The 17,127-nt window shown below is 43.1% G+C and overlaps 2 protein-coding genes across 2 annotated transcripts; one reads left to right on the plus strand and one right to left on the minus strand.

Annotated features, from left to right (window-relative positions):
* LOC131682692 (zinc finger protein 271-like) lies at window positions 1-2,545 on the plus strand. The gene is made up of 2 exons (XM_058964378.1): window positions 1-72; window positions 146-2,545. The coding sequence occupies exon 2, from the start codon at window positions 199-201 to the stop codon at window positions 2,392-2,394; it is 2,196 nt and encodes a 731-aa protein (XP_058820361.1). The 5' UTR covers window positions 1-72; window positions 146-198; the 3' UTR covers window positions 2,395-2,545.
* A 7,078-nt stretch (window positions 2,546-9,623) lies between these two features.
* On the minus strand, window positions 9,624-12,333 carry LOC131682690 (mediator of RNA polymerase II transcription subunit 15). The gene is made up of 3 exons (XM_058964375.1): window positions 12,138-12,333; window positions 11,936-12,075; window positions 9,624-11,877 (listed from the first exon to the last, which is right to left on the minus strand). Exons 1-3 carry the CDS (start codon window positions 12,194-12,196, stop codon window positions 9,713-9,715), a joined length of 2,364 nt encoding a protein of 787 aa, XP_058820358.1. The 5' UTR covers window positions 12,197-12,333; the 3' UTR covers window positions 9,624-9,712.
* Window positions 12,334-17,127: the final 4,794 nt, after the last annotated feature.

Raw genomic sequence — 17,127 nt, forward strand, 5'->3', positions numbered from 1 at the left:
GTTGTTTCATTTGACCGTGTATATACTCTAATCGAACGATACTTTGTGCTGCCATCAAAATTATAAACATAGGTAAACATAATAATTTCAATTATTTTGGCCTTCATTGTAAAATTTATTTACAAACCACTAATTCATTTTGTAGTTCAACTTATTATTGTCTAAATACGAACGTGCTACAGTCGATAACAAACAAGGATGGAAGATGAGCAGACGAAGGTACTACGGTGCCGCATATGTTTTCGGAGTGAAACGGAGGAGTTTATATCGCTGTACTGCATGTGTGACACCCAGCAGCAGTTGGTGAAGGATATGATGAAAGATATCATATCCATTGACCCGACGTCGTTAGACGGACAGTTTGTTAATCTTCCGCAGTACGTATGTGAAAAATGTTTGGAAGATTTGAACAAGGCTTGTACTTTTCGAAAAAAATGTCATGCCTCAAATCGTCAATTTCGGAAGCAGCTGCTGCAGAAAGGAACGGTGACCTACGTCGAGCGGCGCTGCCGTACCTGTACATCGACCAATATGGACGAGATTATTTCATTGTACTGTATTTGCGAAGGGAAGGGTGATTTGATTACGGATATGATGCATCAAACCATTGGAGTTGCGCGTCCCACCGAACGAGATGAACTTCCTCAGAATATATGCATGGACTGCTTTGGCAAGCTAGCAGAAAGTTGTCGCTTGAGGGATCGGATCCTAAAGTCAGAAGCTGCACTGAAAAGACAATTTAGAAAACGAGTCTTTTCTGGGCCAAAGAATAGCTTCAATCCGAAGCATCGGCCAACAGCAGTAACAAGGCAAAATAAATCTGACATAGATCCATTTCATTATCCAGAGTTGGATCCAAAGCTGGGAGAACTATTATCACTATTCTCTATTGTTGAAGAAACGGAGCTTTACGATCAGGTGTTGTTCAGTGGTGTTATTTGTTGCTGCTGTAAATTGTTGAAAAATGCAGATGATCTGGTAGAGCATCAAACAATTTGTGAAAAGAGCCAAGAAAAGGCTTGGTCAAAAATTAAATGCGCGGATTGTAATAAACGATTTCATACGACAAGAGAACTCTTACAACACCGCGAAAAACGAGATCAAAAATTATTTTACCGTTGCAAAATATGCAACGTCTTAACGAAGGAAAGAGTAGACTTAGAATTGCATTTTGAATTTACCAGATTTCACCCTATATTGGATTCATCTGAACAGGAAAGACACAAATTCGACGAAAATATTGAAACAGTTTACGAACCAGACAATCGCTGCTGTGGTTGCGACAAAGAATTCAAGGATGGCACGTCCTTGTTGAAACATTCCAGAAAAGTTCACTTCAACGTCGGTGGCAATAAACCGTCATTTGTATGTTTAATATGTTACACAAGTTTAACCGAAAAACGACTTCTTATGAAACACCAACGAGAATATGGTGGAACTAGAAAGTACATCTGCAAGGATAAAAATTGTCAGTTTGAGTCTGATCAGAGACATAGCATAAAGAAACATGTCGAAGAAGGTGAACACTGCACAGACGATACGTTGGTTGAGGTGAAATTTGAGATTCCGAAAGCAAAAGAATACTTTTGCTGCTTTCGCAGTTGTAATCAATCATATCCGTCGATGGAAGACTTGGAAGTGCATTGTCGTGAAGATCATGTGGAGCAGTTAAGTCACAACACGTTCTTTGCTGCAACTACAGATGGATTTCCATGTTATTTGTGCAAACGTACTTTTCCGAAAGAGAATAATTTAAAAGCTCACATTCGAACGCAAACTGAACGAAAATTTGAATGCGCTTGCTGTGGTCAAAAGTATGTAACTCGAGATGCTCTCGCAAGACATGCAAACCGTCACGAACAAACCCAACCGGAGTTTCTCTGTCATCAGTGTGATGCAATATTCAGAAGCAAATACAACCTTAATATCCACATTCGTCGGTGTCACGAAAAGGTATTTTCGGAACATTGTAGTACATGTGGTAAATGCTTCGCTTCTAAGGGTGAACTACGAACACACATCGCTATCAATCATCTACTAGACCGTCCTTGGAAATGCTCTGAATGTTCGATGGCTTTCGGCACGAAACCGCACCTGAAAAGACACAAGGCAACCCATACTGATAACCGGCCGTACAAATGCCAATACTGTTCCAACACGTACCGTTATGCGACTGACTGTAAGCGTCACGAGCGGTCAATTCACCTCAACGATAAACCGTTTCCGTGCGCGTTTTGTGAGGCACGGTTTATCCGAAATCGGGATCTTCAACTGCATATGGCAGTGCACACTGGAAACAAACTTAACCGGTGTATGTATGATGGGTGTGATTTTACGACCCACATCGGCAAGCAACTACGGGCTCATTATGAGACACATCATCCGAATGAATAGTGATCGAACGTGTAGCTACTTTGATCGAGTGACTATTTTATTTGTAATTTATTTATAAGCAGAACGAAAACTTGTCAGTTACAGAAATTTTGTATCAAGTCAAGGAAATTATCCTTTTGAATAAATTTTTTCCCCAGCATTGTTCGATAAATTACTTTTCTTATTGAAATTATGACGATGATCAAAATTAGAACTAGAAGTGAAATACAAATCAAACACGAAGCGCCCTAGGAAGTCGCCAGGCGAGGGTGCAAAAACCGACACCACACGGCGTGCAACCGTTAAGGCCAAACGCCGTCTGGCCGAGGTAAGCGAGGGCGAGAGTGACCTCGCTGAGCAGAGCGTTGGTACCAGCAACCCGGCGCGACCGGGCAGGGGGGCGTTAACCGCTGGAGGCTGGTCACCAGGAAGAAGCCGGCACCGACACCGGAGGTACCGCGGCCCGCGAAGAAGGCCAAGGACAAAGGCGAGGCCTTGTGGTTAAAAAGCGACAAGGACAAATACGCCGACGTCCTAAAGTCGATGAAGGCGGCCGAAAGCCTTTCAGCCCTTGGGCAAGATGTGCGTAGCGTGAGACGCACCAACACGGGAGAAATGCTTCTGGTGCTGAAGCGAGGCGCACAATCTAGTGCGGTATACCAGGCCTTGGCCCAAGAGGTCCTTGGTGAAGGCGCCCAAGTCAGGTCGCTAGGGGCGGAAATGACTTTCCAGTGTAAGCATCTGGACGAGTTCACGACCGCGGAAGATGTCGTCGCAGCCGTTAAGGAACAATGCGACGTCACAATCGAGCGGGCCTCTGTGCGATTTAGAGATGAACCCTCTGGCACCCAGTAGCCTACCTCAGGCTACTGAAGGCGGATGCCAAAAAGGTAACCGAGAAAGGGAAGCTGAAGATCGGCTGGTCGGTATGCCCTATTAGCATACCCCAACCGCCTTCAGTGGATAGGTGCTATCGGTGGCTTGAGTCCGGCCACAAAGCCTACGAGTGCAAGAACATAGACAGGAGCAAACTATGTCGTCGCTGCGGCGAGGAGGGGCATAAGGAGCGGGGTTGCACTAAGGCGTACAAGTGCCTTATCTGCACCGCTAAGAAGCAAGCCCATAAACATGCTATGGGCGGACCTTCGTGTCCCTTCGGTGAGGCAAATAAGAAGAAGCCGTGAACGTCACCCAGCTAAATCTTAACCATTGTGCAGCAGCCCAACAGCTGCTGTGGCAGTCGGTCTCGGAGTCGAGGACAGATGTCGCCCTCTTATCAGACCCGTACCGCATCCCTGCCGGCAACGGCAATTGGGTGTCGGACGGGTCTGGAATGGTGGCAATCTGTACAACGGGACGGTTCCCGGTTCAAGAGGCAATACACTTCTCCGCCGAGGGTGTGGCGATTGCCAAGATCAATGGTGTGTTCTATTGCAGCTGCTACGCCCCACCAAGGTGGCCAATAGAACAGTTCAACCAGATGATCGACAGGTTCTCGTCGGACCTAGTGGGCCGGAAACCGGTAGTCATAGCGGGAGACTTTAACGCTTGGGCAGTGGAGTGGGGCAGCCGCTGTACAAATAGCAGGGGTCAAGCGCTAATGGAGGCGCTTGCGAAACTCGATACTGTGCTAGCTAATAATGGCTCCGCTAGTACATTCCGTAGAAACGGAGTGGAGGCGTGGATTGACGTAACATTTGCCAGCCCGAGTCTGGCTCCAGGCATGGAATGGAGGGTAGACGAAGGCTACACCCATAGCGATCATTTAGCAATCCGCTTTAGGATCAACTATGGTGTGCAGCATCCGAGGGCGGGAGATCGCTGTCAGGTACGCGGGTGGAAGTCCAATCACCTCGACAGCGAAGCTTTCACCGCGGCCCTGGGACTGGAGGCCAACACCGACAGTCTAAACGGGGATGCGCTGGTAGCTGTTCTTTCACGCGCGTGCGACGCCACTATGCCGAGAAAAACACTGCCAAGAAACGGCAGATGCCCTGTATACTGGTGGAGTGCCGAGATTGCAGCTCTACGGTCAGCCTGCCTCAGAGCTAGACGTAGGATGCAAAGAGCTCGCACCGAGGATGCAAGAGAGAACTGCCGTGAAGTGCTTGAGCAAGAGCAGCAAGAGAGCGTGTTTCGACAACCTGTGTGAGAGTGCCAAAGCGAATCCGTGGGGTGACGCCTACAGGATTGCGATGGCCAAGACCAAAGGGGACTCTTCACCCCCAGAACGGTCTCCGGACCGGTTGGCAACGATTATCGAAGTACTCTTCCCGTCTCGAGCCACAAGCCCCTGGCCACCTGCACTACGAGACAGTGCGGGCACGGCCGAAATGGTGGCTCCAGTGACGAATGAAGAACTACTCGCAGTGGCTAAATTCCTAGCAATGAACAAAGCTCCAGGGCCGGATGGAATTCCAAACAACGCTCTCAAGGCAGCGATCATAGCGAACCCGAACATGTTCAGGCTAGCTATGCAGAGATGCCTTGACGAGTGCCGATTTCCCGGAAAAGGCAGAAATTGGTGCTGTTGCCGAAGCCCGGGAAGCCGCCAGGCGACCCATCGGCGTACAGACCAATCTGTCTGATCGACACGACTGGCAAACTGCTTGAGAGGATCATCCTCAACAGGCTAACCCCGTACGCGGAAGGTACGAATGGTCTGTCAAGCAACCAGTTTGGCTTTCGGAAGGGTAAGTCCACAGTGAACTCTCTCAACTCAGTGATAAATACTGCCGAGATAGCGATCCAACGGAAAAGGCGAGGTATTCGATACTGTGCGTTAGTGACACTTGACGTGAAGAACGCATTCAACAGCGCAAGCTGGGATGCCATCGCGCTCTCGTTACACCGGCTTAGTCTACCGGTGGGTCTGTACCGGATCTTGGAAAGTTACTTCCAGAACCGCGTACTGCTATACGAGACCGATGCCGGTCAGAAAAGGGTTCCGATTACCGCCGGAGTCCCGCAGGGCTCGATCCTTGGCCCGGTGCTATGGAACCTCATGTATGACGGGGTTCTGAGACTGAAGTTCCCTCCTGGGGATGATCATGTCTACTCGATAGTTGTTGCACATAAACATCCGAATATTTCTTTTACATTGGGTTTCTATGCGCCCATTTGCTGAGCCCTATTAAAAAGTATACTGTCAAGCTCGCCCATTTACCCAGCCCTACCTAGCAAGACAGAGTCAGTTTAGCCCATTTGCCGCGCCCTTCTGAAAATTATGTACACGGTTTAGCCCTTCCGCAAATGGTGGTTGCTGAAGGCCGAAATCACGACTGGGATGCAAATTGGGCGTAAGCATTTTTTTAGTTTCTACCCACTAAAAGCACATAGGAATTGAATTCTTTGTTATATTGTCATAAGGTTTAACGAAAAATGCTTCCGGAAAAACACGGTCATAAAGTAATTTATACCTACAATAAAAACTACATTTAGAAAACCTTCGCCGAATATTGAAACTGATTTTTCTCCATTTGAGTACATTGCGACTTAGGCCCTAATGAAAGATCTGTGTCGATTTACCCGAATGACATTTGTCACATAAACCCGAATGTCATTCGCCCGAATTCCATATACGTATACCCGAAAAATATCGAAATGTCAATCGAAAAAATTTAATTTATTAAGCTGAAACACAAATTTTATTACATTTAATGCTATGAAGAAATTAACACTAAAGCTATACCAGTCAAATAGCTAATCCTATCACTTGGTCTGTATGATTTAACTAGAGTTTCCAGTTTTAGGTCCTTTTGTGAGTTCTTTTTAGACTTTTTAGCTATCGATACCGCTTGTAGTGTACGTAAAACATCCGTACTAGGGTTTTTCTCTTCAAGCTGCAACTGCTTCAACACACCATAGAATGTAGGATTTCCACGGCTTAACAAACCGTTCCATTTGTTGTACCTGCCTTCCACATTATTGATGGTCCTACACTCAAAAAAGGTAAACGTTGTGCCTATTGATTTTACACATAGATTTTTGCAATTAACGGAGGCATATAGACACTATTTGCTGGCACATAAACCTAATGTGTGTATTTACAAGAAGTATTAATCTTACATTCACATTTCTTACCTATTAGGCACATAAAACCCCATTCTATAACAATATGCACATATAACTATGTGTGTGCAATGCACACTGTGCATACATAGTTTATACAGTTGACACATAGAAGGTATGTGTCCGCGTGATAACAATAGCATTTCTTCTTCATATGAATTTTAAGCGGTTTGAAGCACATAGAATTAACGTTTGGATTTTTTTCAGTGTAGGAATCTTTTTCGATACATTTTCGAAAACTGGCCACAAAGCGGGGGGAAAGAGCGGTCATCGAGAAACTTTTTGGTTAGCTTCCTTCCTACCGAAAATACAATTTTTACTAATGTAATTCAAAAAATAGTCGAGAACCTTTGGACAACTTTTTCTCAATTCTTCGAGTGCCATTGGAATACCTTGATGGGGCAAGAAAGCCAAGGCGACAACTTGTAAATGAGTTGTATTCGATGAGCTTCCGAATATTTTGTCTGATGAACAAGTTGTGTTAGTTTTCTGAAAAAAAAACTTTGGTTTAAATGGAAGAATCATCCGTGAAGGGCAGCACCGAAAAAAAAACTCTTCTATGCAACGTTTATCACAGCTGTCTCGAAATCCAATATTATGTAGAGAGCTATTTGGTATATAGATTCAAGAAATTTCTCGTTTTGAAAAAGAATCAACCCTTATATTTGAGTAAACCGGGCAGACGAGTGGATCAGCACCCAAGTAACAATTGAAGTTTTATAGCACGCTACAAGTGCAATCTATCAGTGGCTACAAAACTATCATAAAACCACAATTGTTACTAGGGCAGTTTCCTTGCAAACGTATTTGGCATACAGATCCAAGGATTTGCTCATGTTTGAAAGAAGCAATCAACCCCTAATTGTGGGAAAAGAGGTGCTCATGTTTAAAAGAAGGAATCAATCCCTATGAGTAAACCGGGCAAACGAGTGGATCACCAGTTTAATGCGAGGGCTATTTGATATGCAAACTCAAAGAACTGCTCATATTTAAAGAAGGAATCAACCCCTATTTTTTAATGGATACCAATGGTTTGCTGAGGCGGGACCTCCGCTCCGGTTCCTCGACCTCGGTAATTGTGGCAAAACCGCAAACTAGCTTCGCCACATAACCTTTATGAGCTACTATTTACTATAACGACGTTATGTCAAATGAACTTCCACCATGCATGATATAATTACTAATTTAATTGATTCAATTTGTTAACGGTACATCTTAATATATATTTACCTCGATTGATGATGTTTCCGAAAGATTTCTTATTATTTTGTCCGGTTTATCACGAGATTCCACCGCTCGAGCTGACAACTGTGCCGTATATGCAATGCATATTATGCATCAGTTTGCACCTGAAGAGCAAACATCAGCGGCGTCGGACAGTACACCTAAAAGTGCCACATCGCTTTCTGGTTCGCTGCCGCTCAGTCGGCTTTAAACTAGCTATAGCCCCTATGTTTGAGTAAACCGGGAAAACGAGAGGATTGCAGGTTTACTTATAACTCCGGCAACAGGTGGATCAGCGCCTCATCCAACGGAACCTCAGCATCTTTGCGCCGCTTCGGATCCTTGGCCTCGGATATGCGGCCAAGCCGCATCACACCAGTTCCGCTGCATAAGCACACGTGTTATTGTTCAGTTTGTCAATCTTTGGTTAAAAATTTCACATTTCCGATCTCGGATTTGGTTTATTTAGGTTGAAATACACCCTTTTGGCAAAAACCGCATTAAAATCGGACATCTATCACTAAAGTCTCTAAACTCGACAATTACCGATTTTATATTATGCTTGAGTGAATGTTCGGGTTTATGGCATTCGGGTAAATGGTCCATTCGGGTTAATGACATCCGGGTAAATGGTCTATTCTGGTAAATGGTTTTCGGGCGAACGTCATTCGGGTATATGACTTTCGGGCGAATGTGATAGAACCGATCAATCAACTATTAATTGAAACGGTAAACATACTAGCAGTATTCGTCCTTAAGCACTATTTAGACTCTCAGTGAAAATGAACGTGAACAAGTGTTGAATACCTTCTATTGTTCACGGTGGACGACGCCGTGAACAGTTTCATCAGTGAACAACGATTTCACGCTCAACTGACAGTTTACAGTTTGTCAGAATGCAATCTGGTATTCGAAGACGAACGTTCACCGTGAACAGCAATGACATTTATATTCACCACTTCGTATCAATTCCGTCTATCGCCGCGTTTAAACTCCCGGTGAACAAGTGACAAATCCACTGTGAACATATTTCACCGTGGAATATTTAAAATGATCGGGGAATAGGAATATTATTGCACTGATTCAATTATATCGAATAATTGTGCATGGATTCGCTAAGTATATTAATGTACTATCGTTTAGTTCCAGTTTCATCAATTTCTATACACTAATATGTGAGATATTGGAAAAAAACAATTTGGTGCGCATCGAGTTCACGTTCATTTTCACCTAGGGTGTAAATAGGCCTTTAAACTCGCTTGCCGCCGCTCATCTCTTCCGGCATATCGACGCTGAAGGTCGACCGTCTCATAGAAAGGATCTCTATCGGGTCCTCAATTTCCGTCGGAACTCGTATGTCTAAGCTGACCAACTCCGACAAAAAAAATCCGTACACCGTACCGCAACGAAGCGAAATCGTTCACCACGCTCAGGCAAACAGTCCTCACAGTGTACGGTTTTTTTCGTCAGATTCGGTCAGCTTACGTATGTCAGACGCTCAAGGAGTTCTACTGGCTCGAATATCAACTTTCTGAAGCGAAAAAGACATTATTTACCACATTAAATATACGTCCCTAATCTTATAATCAACTAAGGCTGTCTGTCGATTCTAGCGCAGAAACGCTAATGATGTGACCATCAAGAATACGTCAGACAACCTCAATTGACCCCCTTCGACACCAGTTTGGCCTTACCAAGCCGTAACGCGGGTGGCGGCGTGAAAACTGCCGAATGGGAGTTGAGAACCGCTTGAAGCAACATCTGATGCTGCTCCAAATATATGTGATATCCAAGACTGACTTGGATAGTTCCATCCAGCCTAGTTTGCATACCTTACATAACTAGACTCACTGTTCTCCATTCACCCACAAGAGCCATTTTCACTAGGTTGTAGGTTGTAGCAATAACAATACCGAATTTCTTTCAGTTAATAAATGAGATAGTCAAGTTATTATTTTATATAATGATATGAAAATGCATGCTAATCTGTGAATCGGATGACCAAATCTGTATGAAACGTTCAAAAAGGTTAAACATCATCATATTACATTCCGAGTAGCACGCTGGTAGCACTAGGGGCCACCAGGCTCGGATTGGGTGAGCATGCCTGGCGTACTGACATTTCCCATGTGTCCAACAGGTGCGACAGCGAGAACATCTCCGGCAGCTTACAGATTCTAGCCAGGAACGACTTCTGCACCTGGATTAGAAACGGTGTTGCATTGTACTCCTGTTCGATCAGCGTGCAGCTTGGAGAAGTAAACGGGTACTCCTCGGGTATGGTAACGGCAACCGGAGGGACGCACGGCAAGTGTTTGTCATCTAGCCAACAGATAAGTTTGATAGTTTTAGTTCCACTGACGGCGCATTGGTCCAGGGAAACCTTGAACTTTTGATCTAAACGTGCAATTTCACCTTGTAGAATGTGGGGAATTTCTTGCGAACCACCGGAACAAATGGTGAGTGGTTCCTCTACATTCAAGCGTGGTTGTTTTGCTGGAGTTGGTAGATTTTTAATGTCGGGCCCAAACAAAGCTTCCAGACATGGACGAAATGTACGTTGTAGCGTATGATTCCCGAGTGGGCTTTGAAGGTTGGCAGAAACTGCTTCCACTAGTGGATTGTTAAGCGAAGTTTCGCGAATAGAGCCGAGTTGGCTGGTAAGAGCAGCTTCGCATTTGTAAAGCGTTTCTAGAGGTATACGACGTGTCGGGTTGCATAAAATTTCCAACAGCCGTTTCAATTTTCCGATTTTGTCAACGTCGTCGTTCTCCATTCTAGCAATCATACGCTTCAACGGTTCAATATACTTTGTTAAGGATCGATACTTTTCTCGATAAAGTTGCTCTTCCTGTGGATTCAAGGGACTGGGAGCAGCCCCGCCAGGCTGCCCGGGAGTATTCAAGCTCGATCCAGGAGATTGACCAATGTTTCTCGGCGGAACACTTCCCATTTGTGGACTGGGAGACGGGATCAGTGCCGGACTAGGAATCATTTGGCCTGGATGAGACTGTGGACCCATAGAACCCGGTCCAACAGGCGATGGAACTGATGGAGAAGGTGATTGTCGTAAAAACTGATTCGGAGTTACACTACGTACTGTTCCACCGGGATACACCTGTCCGCCACTCATCATATCCTGAGGCTTTCGTACCATAGGATTTGCTCCGATAGGAACGAAATTACCTTGTGCACCCATTTGATTTCCTGGCATATTCCCACCCGGTCCCATTCCACCAGCATTCATCTGTCCAGGACCAACATTCTGCACTCCTTGTGATTGTTGTTGCTGATTACCTTGCTGTTGTAAGTTGCTCGGCGCACCCGGACCCATGCCACCAATTCCACCCTGTGCCTGTTGTTGGGAAACTACTTGCTGCTGAATTTGGCCAAGGTTTCCTCCAGGACCGCCAGCTCCTTGATTCATTTGACCTCCACCCATTCCCATTTGTTGCTGATTCGGATTCATTCCTGGAGGCATTTGCTGCCGCAAGACTTGATTTGGGCCGATGCCCATGTTTCCTGGATCCATAGGGCTGTTACCACCCATCTGGCCCATTTGTCCTGTAGCTTGATTCATGCCCGCTGAATTCAGTTGTTGATTCAATGCATTTTGATTCATTTGCCCACCGGGGTTGACTTGCATACCCCCTACACCGCTCATTGGATTCATTTGGTTTGGTCCTCCTAGTGCGCCTTGCTGTTGTTGAGCTTGCTGCTGACTTTGTTGCATTCCGGCACCTGTCATTTGTCCTTGCATTTGCATCGGATTCATTTGACCCATCTGGGCTTGGTTTCCCATACCGACAATCTTACCACCGCTCATTCCCCCTGGTCCCATTACGCCACCCATTTGATTGGGCATTCCCGGCTGACCGGGTTGTAGCTGTCCAGGCATCATTCCACCAATTTGATTTGGCCCTCCCATTGCCCCGACACGGTTGCCTCCCTGCATTGCAGCCATTCCTCCCGTCATGGGCATCTGGGGACGATTAAGAGTCTGTAGCAAATTTGAAGCATTTCCGCCACCCATCTGACCCCCCATTGGACCACCTGGTCCCATCTGTCCACCCATCATCTGTGGTCGCGTTCCTTGGGAAGCCAGTGTTTGCAGAGCATTGATAGGATCAGGCATTCCACCCTGCTGACCAGGGTTACCACCGTCTTGATTAGTGTTGGCAGCACTTTGCTGGTTCTTATTCTTGGAATCTGTAATAATTACCATATAGTAAATTTTGCACACCCAGTCGGATCATAGAAAACATACTCATCTCTCGGACGTGTAAAATAAGTCGAGCCACGTAACCAAGATACTCGTCCTTGTTTCGGGCCTTAGTAAAAACATGATTCTCCATTTCGAGTGCATTTTTACTGGAAGTCATCCCGGATTGTTGGATGGCTTCATTACTTTGCGAATAAAATCCAAATTTAGTTAAGAAATTAGTAGGAATGGACGAAAAGATACTTACATTTTGTTAACGACACTCTGTCGAAAGCTGGGAGTTTTCCAAGAATTATCATCTGCCATTTTATTCCAAAAATTTAAACAGTTTTTACAATAATTGCATTAATTATTAACAGATTTGACAACGTTTAAAGTAATTAGGACGATTAGGACACAATGCACATTAAATGAATATTCTCATGTAAATCTGACGATTTGACAGTTTGGGATGATAAAACTGACAGCATGTTACAGCAGTTCAAGACCATCAGATGCAAAGGTGACAACAGCCTGTCTAATGCAAAATGCCTTGGTATGCGCCGCCTATGTGTCATATCATGAACCAAAAAAGATTTTGAGTTTGATACACACGAATTGGGTCATTTAAATTCTTTTATTTCATAAACTGACAGAATTAATCTTTCTAAATATAGTAATACATATAGTTACGAAACATATGATCCCATAGACGCACCGACATGCCAACACAACGTACAAGTAGGACACATGACCGGATACATCGTCCGTGTGTAAACATTTGAATTAATATACAATAAACACTAGCGCCGCCATACCAACCTATCCCAACTATCCGTCAAATACATTCCGGAACCGGTTCGAAATCTTGAATGGATTCAGTATGGAATCTTGCTCAAAAAAGACAACCGATTTCGTCTCTATCGGTTGATGCATTTGAGCTGGAATTCATGCTGGAATTTCGAACCGAACTAGTTTGACTGGGTAGATTAATAACCGCTGTCAATTCTGTCGAACTCAGCCACAAAAAACATGGTGACAATAGCGCACCTGGTTTGGATATCACAACTACCTTCGAAACCGTTAGCGATTTTACACAAGTTGAATGCTGAAGATGGACGTCTGTTCTCTGTGGCAACGGAATGCATATATGTTTGTATGAAACCCTAATTAGTTCAATGTTGCCTTTCTGTTAACTTATTTTAGCATTCGAATGTTGGTGTGATGAAGTGAAAAACAGACAACCGAACCACTTCCCAGTTTATTTTGGTATGCCTGGTAGGTGAAGGCGATGGGAATGAGAGAAGGATGGGTCTGAGGGAGGTGGGATAGGGTGGTGGTCTGAGGTGGGTCTGATGGGGTGGAATCTGAAGAGGCTTGAGAGGGGAAAGGGTGGTTGGAGGGTGATATGTGGGGAGTAGCTACGCCACTATTAATTTCTGGAAAACTTATTTTAGTTAAAATAAATAAGGATTTTTAGGTGTATGCACACAGAAAAAAAAATGTTGGTAAAAATAAGTTTTTCACTCTTAGCAAAAAACAACCAACGCATACTCTTAGTTTAAAAATAAAACGTTCGTTTTGAGTACTATTCTTCATTTTCTTAAAAGGAAAACTTTTACTTTGATAATTTTTCTTGATCAATTAGAAAGTTTTACTTTCAACTTAATAGTTGGCGTTGGTTGTTTCTTGCTAAGCGCGGAACACTCTTATTTTTACCAATATTTTTTTTTTCTGTATGTACAGGTTACGAAATTTTCTAATGCAGATTATTACAGTGAGTTAATGTCTCAATCCTTTTTTCATTTCTAAGACCAAAACTATTGAAAAAATCATATCATATATCAGATCATAGGCTTTTCTATTGCTCATGTACGTACACGTGGCATGACACAAATACTACATCACTAGTTAGTGGAAAATAATAAACAAAGACGGCAAAAAGCCGTGTGGTGTCCGGCGGGCTGAAATCTTTTTGCACTATTTCAACCAAGAATAGAACCTCTGGGAACTGCTCCCATGTCGTAAGAGGCGACTAACAACATGCTAGGAGTTCCTAGGCCGACGTTTTGCTCCGTACCGAAGACTTAATCTGGACGGACCTTAAGGTTTTCCATATTACCCTCTTTCCAGTCTGTATTTAGTGAATCACTGACATATACTCACCTTTTCTGATTCGCCTTTCTTGATTGTGTACCAACGTTTTAAGTTTCTTCTGGCGGTTGTATATTAGCCGTAAATGACGAAATCTAATTCTACACTAAGTAACAGAATATATTAATATACCGGCACTTCCACGCCAAGGTTTAACTTCCAAAGCTTTGGTTTAAAAACCGTTTTTAAAAAATGGAAACTTTCATGTAGGAAATTTATTGAATTGGCCTAAGATGGAGCTGTCGAATTTCACAAAAAGCTTTTTATGTTGCAAGTGATCTGTAGTTGTGTTAAATTAGGTATTTTTCTATTATATTTGGAACCGTCTACCGACAAATCTACATTTACGAATACCTCCAAAAGTGACTCCTTGAGGTCTCATGAAGGCCTGACACTAGCTTTATGATACGTTTGCTTTTCTAAACAGTAATAAAAATCTCAACATTCAAGAACTTCACTTTGTCAGAAAATGTAGGGCCATCGGAAGCTAAAACTTCGTAAAATCGCACTCCTGGTCCTTTTTTCAGTGCAGTACTCTACGTCACTCGTTCAAATTTGCACCGCTCTTATGGTAGTCGGTATTTGCTAGAATTACTGTTCTCCCATCCATTCTGGTAGTCAAACGGTGGGATAGCAAAATTCTTACAAGTTTCCTATCTCATGCCTCCACGCGAGTCTAAGTCTATTGATGACATTTGGTCCTTAGACCGCAGAATGAGAGGGTGCGAACAGAATGAGAGGGTGCGAACAGATCTAGTCGAGAAAACATTGCCGTAAAATGAATAGTTGATCGGAAATTAGCCCCAATACGACTAATCTGACTAGTATCTATGAACACGGGTCAATACGTATTGAAAATTCGCCGCGTCTGTTTTTATGAACCTAATTTAAAGCTCCGTTATTGCTAACAAGCCCGTGCATCAGGTTAACAATCCTTTATATTTCCCTTCAGTGTTCGGTATTATCGCTCGTATACTTGTATTCCACAAACAATCCGATATGGAAAATAAGAAATACTTTCCTTGATTTATAACATCTCTCGCTATTTTTGCCTGTATAATGTGTTATCACTCGGTAGTTTTCAAGCCAATAAATATATCGTAGAGAAGAAGTAGCGAATTCTGTCCAAATACTGTTGCAATAAATAGTGATCCGGCCCATTACGCGGATAAGATTAGCTTTTCTAGGCAATACTCCCACGGTCGGCCGTGTGGAGTTCAAATTGCTTTTGTTTAGGGAACATAGTATACTCTCGGTAGCCGGCTGCCCAGAGTTTAAAAATAACCAAAAACTAAACAAGATCATCTCTTTTTCGAGTGATCGTGCACTCGAAGACTAACTAAACAACTACCTAATAAAACATGCTTTACAGGTCGCATCGTTTGCTTGGAGCGAATCCTAGACCTGATACCCTTCCAAACCACCAACTCCGCGACACCTATGGAAGAGTCTGATGAATCGTCGTCCTTCCGTTAAGTAGGTGGAGCATCAACACTTCCCGTCTACCTTATCCTTTATCCTTCCCCGTGAACGATGGAGATGGGGGCGGCCGGCAATGATGGCTATCATGCTGTTGAGGTTTTAATATGGGTCGGATTGGTATGAATTCCTACTTACCACTTCCTAAGCAACTCTTATTAGATAATCAGCAGTCAAACATGATGAAGTCAGTGTGCAATCCGCCAAAATCATCGTCACAACGCAACGCAACGCAACGCAACGCAAATAATAAACAAAGACGGCAAAAGCAAATGGGATTGTTTTCAACCATGAACCATTCAGCTTGTCTGATTAAGACACATTAAAGAACAATTCTTCACCATGTATACAGCCTGAAGAAAACCACAGTTCAGCTTTATCAATAAACCTTTTCGTTACCGCTATTCAGCTGAGAAAATTATCATAGAAAAAATATTAAAAAAGACATTTATTTCAAGTTACACACGCCATCAATCTCTTTAGAAGCCATATACTTTTATTAGTTTACGTTACAATTAGAGAAAAATGTATTACCTTGTTGGATATCATATCACGTACCTCGATTCGAACCAGAAACCTGTTGAATACTAAGCACTTACCTTACTGTCTGCACTAATCTTGCATACATCAAATGCTTAAGATTTCACCGATGTACCGAAAAGTCTAGGCTGCTAAATAGAGTCTGTACAAAGACTACACTAGCCTTTTGTAGATTTAAGTGAACCTAGTTGGTTCGGGTTCGAATCCCAACCTACGATAATTTTTTTATGCGATAATTTTTAGAACATTCGGAAATTTTAAATTGGACAATTTACTAATTTCAAAAACTAATGATTGTAGACGTTTTTGTATCCAAGATGAGGACTTACGGATGTCACAAAACTGTGTCATGTGAAAGTGGTGGTGACTGAATGATGGATTGATGCCATTTATAATTCTAAGGTGGCAATCTCGTCGATTTATTTACCAAATGGTCCATGGTAACAATTCTGGTGTTAAAAATTTACAGAATCGTTCGAACAAACATTTTCTCTTGTGTTCAGTAAGTAAACAGACCATTTTGAATTAAAAGCACAGACTAACAGACATAACACTCAAAAACAAAACTTCGTCCGCTTTAACGGTCATTTCAAATATATTTGTAGTTGGGACTGTGGCTATTGGGGATAGACCACTAGTGAAAAATTGTTCCCAAACCTGAGGGGTATCCCACCAGTAAATGAGTGTTTGGGACCGTGAATAAAAGGTGGAGCTAGTGTTCTGGGAAAATTGTCGGATCGATGTTTTTTGAGGGAATTTCCTCATAGTGTTATGTCTGTTAGTCTGTGTTAAAAGGTAAATTTACATAAAAATGGGTTCGTATGATTTGGTAAGCTTTTACATTGAAAAGCTGTAAATCGTTGGTTTCACATGCTGAAAACTCAGTAGATCTAAAACAACAAAATAAATTTGCTATTGTTATTGCTTCTAAACCGTAATATATGAAAACATCTCGATTGGAATGTACCGAAACATTTAGAAAATATACTGTTTTCTCACTTGAAACATTTATGAGCACGGTTGTCGCCAATGTAATAATCATACGTTTTTCCAGGGATTTTATAGTCCACAGATAGGTACTTACT

The sequence above is a fragment of the Topomyia yanbarensis genome, chromosome 2 (genome assembly GCF_030247195.1).
Source record: "Topomyia yanbarensis strain Yona2022 chromosome 2, ASM3024719v1, whole genome shotgun sequence".
Classification (NCBI taxonomy): Eukaryota; Metazoa; Arthropoda; class Insecta; order Diptera; family Culicidae; genus Topomyia; species Topomyia yanbarensis.

Excerpts from the sequence above, each read along its gene's own strand:
- LOC131682690 (XM_058964375.1), bottom strand. The coding sequence starts at position 12,196 with ATGGCAGATGATAATTCTTGGAAAACTCCCAGCTTTCGACAGAGTGTC. Across the intron at positions 12,076-12,137 it reads CAGAGTGTCGTTAACAAAAT|TAATGAAGCCATCCAACAAT; the intron begins GTAAGTATCTTT and ends TTATTCGCAAAG. Across the intron at positions 11,878-11,935 it reads TTTACACGTCCGAGAGATGA|ATTCCAAGAATAAGAACCAG; the intron begins GTATGTTTTCTA and ends TAATTATTACAG.
- LOC131682692 (XM_058964378.1), top strand. The coding sequence starts at position 199 with ATGGAAGATGAGCAGACGAAGGTACTACGGTGCCGCATATGTTTTCGG.